Source organism: Polypterus senegalus, chromosome 18 (assembly GCF_016835505.1).
Source record: "Polypterus senegalus isolate Bchr_013 chromosome 18, ASM1683550v1, whole genome shotgun sequence".
In the NCBI taxonomy this organism is placed as follows: Eukaryota; Metazoa; Chordata; class Cladistia; order Polypteriformes; family Polypteridae; genus Polypterus; species Polypterus senegalus.
This window is the reverse complement of record NC_053171.1, coordinates 28,663,088-28,672,879: the sequence shown is the minus strand read 5'-3', so window position 1 is coordinate 28,672,879 and position 9,792 is coordinate 28,663,088. Positions and strand designations below refer to the sequence as shown.

The following is a 9,792-nucleotide window of genomic DNA, read 5'->3' as shown; positions in this document are numbered from 1 at the left end:
TTTTATATATTTATACTCATTTTCGTGTGTTATTGCCACTTGTATATTTTTACACTGGATTTATAAACAAGCAGTCCTTGCTAGGGTCGTCCTCAATAGAATCTGTGATCACTAACTCACCTACCAGTGACTGGAGCAGGCTGGTTTTACTCCTAAAAAGTCTACCATCAACCTGGCAGCAACAGTTCACATGGAGCGTAAACGCAAATATCGGCAGAGTTTGCTTGCAACTTTTGTTGATTTTCATAAAGCTTTTCACACAGTTGAACGTGATGGCCTGTTGGTCACCTTGAGACTCAAGGATGCTGGATATCATGGCTGGCCTGTACACTGGTACTGTGAGTGCCATGCAGAGTGGAAAGAGAACCTCTGCTCTCTTTTCCCCCCCACAAATTCAATGCTTGCATGGACTGGGTTTTGGGTGGGGCATCTGTTGGCAAAGAAAGATTCACTGTAATCGGGGCTCTCACAAGACCATCTGAGGAGTCCGAGTTTGGAAGTGTCCTGGCTAAACACCAAGATCCAGGCCTTTAATGAACATTTAAGCACAGCCATCAGCAGTGTGTCTGGCTGCGGAGCGAGTGTCAACCTTGTCGAAAGATTTACTTACCTCAGCAGTGAAGTTTGTGTGACTCTTCCTGTGAAATCAGTAAAATGAATTTGGAGAGCATGGGGAGTCATGAGAGGTCTGGCAGACCCAATATTTATGTAAAAGGACAATGGTCCATGTCTTTAGAGTCCTGGTGCTTCCTGTTTTGCTATATGGTTGTGAGACATGGACGCTATCCAGTGACCTGAGACAAAGTGCACTCCTTTGGTACCGTGTCTCTTTGGAGAATTCTTGGGTACCACTGGTTTGACTTTGTGTCTAATGAAACAGTTTACTCACGGAGTCCTGAATGAGGCACAGTACCTGCAGTGTCAGTTACGGCAGTACGCCCATGTAGCGTGGTTTCCCTGAGGGTGATCCTCATTGTTGAGGACCCGAGTGGCTGGACCAGGCCAAGGGAACGCCCATTTAACACCTGGCTGTGGCAGATGGAGGGTCATTTCTGGAGGGTGGGACTGGACCGTAGCCAACCAGGAGCGCGAGCTGCTGTGTTGTGTGGTGAACCAGTGCAGGCTCCGCAAGCTGACCTTTATAAAAGCATTTAAAAGTCACACTTTAAAGAGACTTTCCCAGGTTGTGTGAAGGTGAAAGTTAAGATAAAAAGGTGCAGTTTCAGAGGTGTGGTGGAATAAACCGCTACAAAAAACAAAAAAAAAAAAAAAAAGTTTTATAAGAAATTGGATTAAATGAAGAGAAATGCAAAAGAACGTGTGTAAATGGACTTCATTGATTGATTACATAAAGGTCTTCAATAAAGTGAAGCCTGATGAAATTAACGAGTTAAAACATCAATAGAAGTCTACGACTTAAAGGAAAAGACATTCAATTAGTAATGAATCACTATTAAGAAATAAGAGCAGCTAACAGAATCCAGAGTGAATCTGGAGAATGGAAGTCAAGAAGAAGACGACGACGACTACAACTACAACAAGGCTGTGTGCTTCTAAGAGATGTTGTCTTGAATAGCAAAGGCACTGAAAAAATGAAAGGGCTAAGGATGGTGGTGTGGCAAGTGTACTGAGGATACTGTAGCTACAGGGAATGTTCAAGGTGGGAGAAGAAGGAAGAGAAGAGACAGAACTACCACTGAACTGCAATAAAACAGTAGGATGCTTAAGACAGACAAAGCAGTAGCAGAATTTCACTTAAAAGCTAAATCTGAAAGCAAACATCAAGCCAGCTGGATCACTTGTACTACAAAAGGTGGCATTAATACACAAGACATGATCAGGAAACCAAGAGAAGGATTTCTATGGCAAACATGGCTTTTATATAATTAAAATAAACACATACCGATAAACCAAAACATTTATGTTTGGCTGTGAAACATGAAGTGCAAGCACAACAATAGAAGGTACACCAGGCAGCTATGAAATATGACAGATGAAGGAGTAATAAAGAGTACTAAGAGGCATTTACTAAGTTAGACAGAACTGACAAAACATTTGGGGCATCAGGGCTGAAAGTGTTACACTGCTGGATAAACTCGATGACAAGAAAAGCAGAAAAACATCACCACTTGAACTGCTGCGAGATGCTTCAGGAACATCAGGAGATGTAAGGAGATTTTTAGTATGGCAAGGTAAATGGCCAACAACGTCGGCATCAGAGATGGCACCTGGGGAGACTCATCTTTTTCACCTAGAATACATACTTTATGAATTTATAACAAAGTCAACCCCTATGACCTCACTGTATATACAACAAGTTGGAGAAACAATTACTCACCCCTCACATCTCCCTGAAAGATTAAATCCACAATTGCTGAAATACTTAGATCTTCCAGAACTAGAGCTGACATTTTTGTCAGCTTTATCCAAGTAAGCTCACTTCACAAAAAAATGAAGACAGTCCTTGCTAAATCTGATGTAACAGCACATAACTCCTCCATGAGAATGAAGAACAGCTGCAATTCTGTCTGGGCTGGATGCCACCAGTTTGTGAATGTAAGCAACATCAAGTTTCATTGAAGCGTCCAGCACCAAATGCCACTGTTCAGTCAGAATGATTGCCAGTATTTCCACCTGTTGCTCCAGATAGTTCTGCAGATTTGTCTTTGGAATTTAAATCTGGCGCCAGTCAAGATGTGAGAGCACTTCAGAATGGTCTTCATCGTGCCAGTCCCACACTGTTCTAACCCTGTGCACCCAAAAATTGTTGTCTTGGAAGACCTAGGGTAACCGTTCTGTGGTTGACTGTGGAGATGAAGCACAAAAGGTAACACCGTTTGTTCCAACACTTATTTTACACAGGCAGTCACTTTGTAAGTAATTAACAAACATTGGGACACCTGCAGGAATTGTTTTCAGTCACAATGCATGATTATTAACAAACTTTCAACATATTTCAGCTGCAGTACTGGCAAAGATTGGCAGTTGACAGCAACATAGGCTTACTGGTAACATCTGCAAAGCTGCCAGCTTCACGTACACTGCAAATGCACTGTCCTCTTTTTATCACTTGTCCCCAAACAACGGTGACATACCACTACTCCTTGTCCCTCTATTAACCCTGTAGCAGGCGTCACAGCTACTGGTAAACGAGGTATGCATGACCTCTAACACGGACGGCGAGGAAAGACGCTTTGGACATCACAGTTAATATACAAAGGCAGCCTGTGCCAATATATGAAGGGACACTCTTTTTTTCACTGAAGAAATTAAGACGCCACATACAAGAGGTGTCCTGCAGGAACTGCAGGGGTTTTAAAACATGTTTCATTTTTATTTGCTCTTTAAGAAAGGTGCAAAATGTGCAATTGTCGGTTATGTGGACTAAATGAAATAGTCTGGGCTAATTCCTTCCTTTGATTTAAAGAAAATAAAGCACTTGTCAAATCTATTTTTTTGTCAGTAAGCAGTATGTTTGCATGGAAAAGCTTTGAAACAAATGGAATACAGTCAAAGATATTGAGTTATACACTGATCAAGCAGAAATAATTAACAATGATTGCTAAAATTCAGCTGTTGTTATGCCCCGACTGTATTTTAAAGTCACATGGCGGATAACAATATTAATAACAAAAAGAAAACCAGAATATTTGTTACACAAAAAAAGGCCAGGGCAGCTATAGGGACTTGCGGGTAGTTTTCTGTAGCCTTGAAACAGTGCAAAATATTTATTTCTATAATAATAATAATAATAATAAAAAAAACATTACCATTGATGACTTGAAATATTCAAGATGATCTGGAGACTTATTATATATAGATATTTTTTCATACAAAATGCAAAAAAAAAAAAATCACTGTCAAAATTCATCTCTATACAAATAATTTATGCCTCTCACAGGCCATAATATCAAAATTACAAAAATATAATTTTCTTTAGGTTATGTACATGTTCACTGATGCGTTTCTGTAACCAGAATACCTTCACCATGTCCCTCTGCCTCCATTGCAAGGAGTGCTTCTACAGTTTCCAGCGGGACCCCATCAGGCGTGCGAATGTGCATTGTGGTGCCATCTGCGTTGGTTACGATGACAATCCCTTCTGAAGCTATACCCCCAGTAGAGTGGTGCATGATGATGCCATCAGAAGTCTGTATAAATATCTGTTCATTTCCCTGAGTTAACAGTTCCTGGTTGTCATCAGCAAGTTGAAATTCAACAGTCCCGTCCACTGTAACAGCCTGCTCCACACAGCCATTCTGCTCGGTGCTCTGTCCATGGAGTTCTCCCAAACTTGCTATGTGTAAGCCACTTATTGCTTCTTCGTTTATTTCATTTTCAAGGCAAATAGGGGTGGCAAGGGTCTCCACAGGCTGCTGAGAGTCTAGATGCACATTCCTATAAGAATGATTCAGAGGCATTTCATCTCTGCTCAGAGCCTTTTCCAGCTGCTGCATCTGGTCAACAATATCAGAATCGTTCAGGTCTTCAGAATTGCAGCAGTTTACCAAGGCATTGCTTTTTGAAAAATCTGAATTAATAATACTGTTGGCAATTGGCATTTGAGAAGGCACCTCCTCAGCTACAGATTCATTTGCTAAGTTTTGACTGATGAGGTGTTCCTGAACAAGTGCTTCGGTTGAGAACTTTGCTTGTACAGCAGGGAATTCTTCTGAAACTTTCTCTTTGTTGTCAGCTCTAGAAAGATCTGGTTGCATATCTACCAGAACAGTCTGGGCAACTGGCATTGGTACATCAGTAGGATGACAAAGCAAAATGTTTGTATCTGGCTGGTTGCTTCTGGAGTCAAAATGATCAATTTCATTACTAGTCTGAAGTAGCTCTCTGTTGAGGTGATTGACATCCATGGTGGACCCATTGGCTTTGCCACTGACTTGCAGAAGTGCCAGAGTCTCTTTGTGTGCCTTTTTTAAATCTGTGGGTTTAGAAACAAAATGATTTACTGTCAAAATATAAAGTCAAAAACAACCAAATTCTAATTATTGATAATGCGGGGAAATTGATGTGTTGTAGGCAGTAAAACACTTCATCCCATAAAACTCCTTTTACAAGTGGATGCCCTTTAAAAAAATAAAATACAAGTTTACATCTATCATCTCTCGTCAATTTGAACTACTATAGAGGCTCACTAGGCACCAAGACTTCCACGGCATTTTCAGTTGTTTAAAAAAAAAAGTGCAACTATGTTTCTGACCAAAGCCAAAAATTAAAACTCTTTCACAATTAATCTTACAAATCCTGCTTAAACAGTACTAGAAGCCACCCAGGATATGCTATGGGTACAAACACTAACCAAAAACAACAAGCGTTATTTCTAACTGTGGGAAAATTAGTTTAAAAGGTTTTATTTAGTCCAGAGCTATCAAATTACGTTCCTGGAGGGCCTTCCTTGGCAAAATTAAGGTATACCCTTCTTTATATAGCACAGTTGGGCATCTCCACCACGCGAGCGGAGGTGTGTTATGCCTAACGTACTCGACAGTGATAACCTACTGAATAACTTGATAACCTACTGAATAACTTGCTAAAAAGAAAGGCGGTGTTTGGCCTTGTATATTGCTCAACCTCCCATCAACTAGCCAAGCGGTGACTTTTGAAAGCTCTTAACAGTGTTTGCATTTTTGGGAAGATATGGAGAGTGCGTCCTACTCCCACCTGCACCTGCTCACAGAACAGAACGAAGTTAGAAATAAGGCACGTTATTCACACAGGCAAATGCAAAAGGGATTTAGACTGTTCATTATGCTGGGTTTCATTGCAGCTGAAAAGAAAACCTACTTCTGGGACAGGTACCATATTTTTGTTCAATTATTTCACAACCTTACTCAAAAAAGTATTTAAAATGAAATATGTTGCACAGCATTTTTCACAAAATATTTTAAAAGTCCATGTAGTTTGGATCACATTTGGAGTGTTTGCAATGCCAAAATATTGCTGTGAAACATGAAACTACCTACGGATATCCTATGGGGGGGAAAGTGCTTCGGTTCACAACCAAATCGGTTTACGACCAGAGTTTTGGAAAGAATTATGGTCGTGAACCGAGGTTCCACTGTATTACTGTCTGACAAAATTACAGGCATTTTACAGAAATACAAACCAGTATTACTGAGAGAGAAACTTAAAGGCACACAATACAGTGACACATATTACAGCCACATACAAGATCCCTTGCCATTTAATATAGACTGTTCATACAAATGTTTATGCACTACTGTTCTAGCGCCCGTTATTTTAACGGGTTTAATGTCTAGTTACTAATAAAGTGCTAAAATCTCAAAGCACATTTGACTCTAATAGATAATCTAACACATATTTGCACTCTTGATCCATTTTTCTTTGCAGAATTTACAAAATGTATTTTGAGGGTAGCTGTGTGATTAAAAATGTAAAAAATCTTATTAATGTACTTTTTAATTTTTAGGTTTGCCCATTATATTGAGGTGGTTAAGAATAAAAGTATGCACTGTGTCATGCACATTACAATCACTGCATTTCCTTTAAAACATCCAGTCACAACACTTGAGCCCTACAGATTATGTGCATTCAGTTGTAATGGGGAAAAATTGCATACAAGTTCAGAGAGAGAGAGAGAGAGAGAGAGAGAGAGAGAGAGAGAGAGAGAGAGAGAGAGATATCTATATCTATATATCTATCTATCTATCTATATACACACTTGGTGGCCGGCACGGTGGCGCAGTGGTAGCGCTGCTGCCTCGCAGTTAGGAGACCCAAGTTCGCTTCCCGTGTCCTCCCTGCGTGGAGTTTGCATGTTCTCCCCGTGTCTGCGTGGGTTTCCTCCGGCGCCGGTTTCCTCCCACAATCCAAAGACATGCAGGTTAGGTGGATTGGCGTTTCTAAATTGGCCCTAGTGTGTGCTTGGTGTGTGGGTGTGTTTGTATGTGTCCTGCGGTGGGTTGGCACCCTGCCCAGGATTGGTTCCTGCCTTGTGCCCTGTGTTGGCTGGGATTGGCTCCAGCAGACCCCCCGTGACCCTGTATTCGGATTCAGCGGGTTAGGAAATGGATGGATGGATATATACTTGGTAAGAAGCCCTGTTTGAAACAAGACATATGCCTGAAAACAATTAAAGTGTATGCTGTAAGGAAAAAATTACCAATGAAAATTCAAGAAACAGTGCATTAAACTCTAGCATTTAAATAAAAAAATGTTCATGGTCAAAACCAAAAAAAACAAAGAAATAGTTCTTGATCCATTTACTTATTTACAGGAGGTCAAAAGCAGTGCCTCACGATAGGAAACTGGAATCAGATTCCAAATTGCAACCTAACAGGAGGAGAGGGTTAGTAGCATGAACCGATACAGTGCATTGCTGCATCCACCACATGACCCAGATTTGGACCCGAGTGCAGCCATGCAACACGTCAAACCTCAGCACCACACTAGTTCAGATGGAATGGAACCGGTGTGAGGTTTTTATGGTGGCTGGAGGGCCTACATGCAGGACTGCATACAGTCATAATGTCAGACCCAGGACTGAGCAATTGCAGGTTAAGGGCCTTGCTCAAGGGCCCAACGAAGTAGAGTCACTTTTGGAGTTTACAGGATTCGAACCAGCAGCCTTCAGATTGCCAGTGCAAATCCCTAGCCTCAGAGCCACCACTCCGCCCTAACAGGACCAGCTTTAAATGTAATGTACATCAACCATTTTAGCTATCAGAAAGAACCTGGTGTGTATAAAAGGATTTCTATAGGGGATATTGTGGATGTAGTGCAAAATTTATCAAGCATGTATTTTTGTAAAAGCAACATAAAAATAATTTGGAATATCAACACAGACACCATATTAAAAGGTTAGGAGTAGAGCATTTGTCTAAAAAGGCTACTTCCCCCTTTAAAAAGACTAGCACTCAATTCTAGGTTAGAACATGGGATTCCCTACATCCAAACTACTGTATACTAACCCAGACTTCGCTTTAAAAGAAATATTCTGTTATAACCCAAGTGGTTTCTGTTATACTAAACCTGACTTCACTTTTAGGAAATTAAACAATCAAAAGCACACAGTTTCTAAAATATTCAGCCATAAGGAAGCCCATGATACACAGCAAATAAATGTCTGCCTGTATGCCAAAAATGAACTATTCACACAGACATAAACAGTGGAACTCAGTTATCATATTTCACATAATCGTAACAGGCACTTTGTATGCTGAGCAGTGTTAAAGAGAACGGGGAATAACACACCTGGGAAGGGACGGGTTACAGCTACAGGCTAGAGTTATGGGGGGACCTCCACTGTTGGCAACCCTTCTACAAATAGAAGGCTTCACCTCACAAGGATTTACTCAGTTAAATTTAGGAAGTGTACCAATATATGTATTATCTTACTGTTAAGGCAACACAGATACTTGAAATACATTTGACTACGGAGATACATGTAACACATTCAAATACTGGGATGAACTTAGTCTTACTTTCGTATCTATAATTCTGTCACATAAAAAGGAACATAATATACTAATATATTGCAGATTACATATTTTTACCAAGACCCAAGTTTCTTTATGGTTCCATTAATAAAACATGCTCTAAAAACAGCTCTTTTAATGTTTTGTCGTCTTTTTTTTTTTTTTTAAACTGTACAGTCTACAGTACACATCATCAAGAGATGCTCTTTGTTTTTAATGGTATGTGCAATTAATTTCTTGTTCACCCTTTTTATTTTGCACAAAAAAACAACTCAAAACTCATTTGCTCAAGAAAACATTTAATTGACTCGGATATTCGGACCGTTCTTTCAGTTTCTCTCTCTGTCCAGGTGATCCAGATGGATTTGCATTTGTTCAGGGTTTTCTTGTAGTATTTATAATAAATCTTGTGGTTTATCGGTTATTCTAAATTCAAAGCTTTCGGTTTCCTGCATTTATTGTTTTATGCTAATTTTATTTTGTACCCAATATTCTGTATTTGATCTTTTGCTGCTTTTTCCTTGTTAATCATTATGAAATTCTGTAAATCGCTCAGGGAATGATATTAAATAAGTTTAATTACTACTATCACTACTACTTCATTAGTACATTAAATGTTCTGTATGAAAAGAAACTGGATTCAGCCTGAAAGGTATGATTTATGCATTAAAATATATAATTATATGGTTATACCGTGACATATACCATAACCATGTTCATTTTATATTATATTAATTTTGGCCATACCTCCCACCCCTAGTATCAAGTATTGTAAAATTTCACTAATACTGGTATGGACTACAAAAATTCTAGTATTGTCACATCTCTGTGCGACAACATAACATGAGGGTTTCCAGTGCACTAGAGTCACACATACAGTAGATGAAATAGTGTAATGTTAGTCTGATCTGGATACACACATTTCCAGGAGTGTCTAGTAAAGAAGTATTTACAGTTGTGCTCCCATTTGGATTAAACGCTACAAATAGCCTTTGACAAACAAAAATGATGAATTTAGTGTTTAAATCTATAAAGCATCCTATTCTGGTTGGCTAATGCTTTACCTTGTTCCACTGGTGTAACAGTAGCTGGTACATCCTTCTCAGACACCTCTAACCCATTCAGTTTCAAACATGTTCCATTCATGTCTTCTATCCTTATCTTTTTGGCAGATGGAAGTTGAATGTCATTTTCTCTCTAAAAAGTAGTAGTAGTAGTAAAAAGGAGATTTGATATTTATGAAAACATGCAAGTCATATTCTTAAAAACCTTATATGTGCAATACAGTATAGAGGAAACACAAAAGAAAGTTTAAAGGGGAACAAATGGATTGTCTGAT

The 9,792-nt window shown here is 39.4% G+C and overlaps 1 protein-coding gene across 2 annotated transcripts in view; it reads right to left on the bottom strand.

Moving 5' to 3' along the window:
- Window positions 1–3,282: 3,282 nt before the first annotated feature.
- znf839 (zinc finger protein 839) overlaps window positions 3,283–9,792 on the bottom strand; it is a 39,126-nt gene continuing 32,616 nt past the window's right edge. For both annotated transcript variants that reach the window (XM_039742295.1, XM_039742296.1), the window contains exons 7-8: window positions 9,518–9,650; window positions 3,283–4,936 (exon numbers count right to left, since the gene is read on the bottom strand). In XM_039742295.1, the coding sequence (XP_039598229.1) occupies window positions 3,954–4,936; window positions 9,518–9,650 (1,116 nt within the window). In that variant the 3' untranslated portion in view covers window positions 3,283–3,953. The remainder of the gene's footprint in view (window positions 4,937–9,517; window positions 9,651–9,792) is intronic.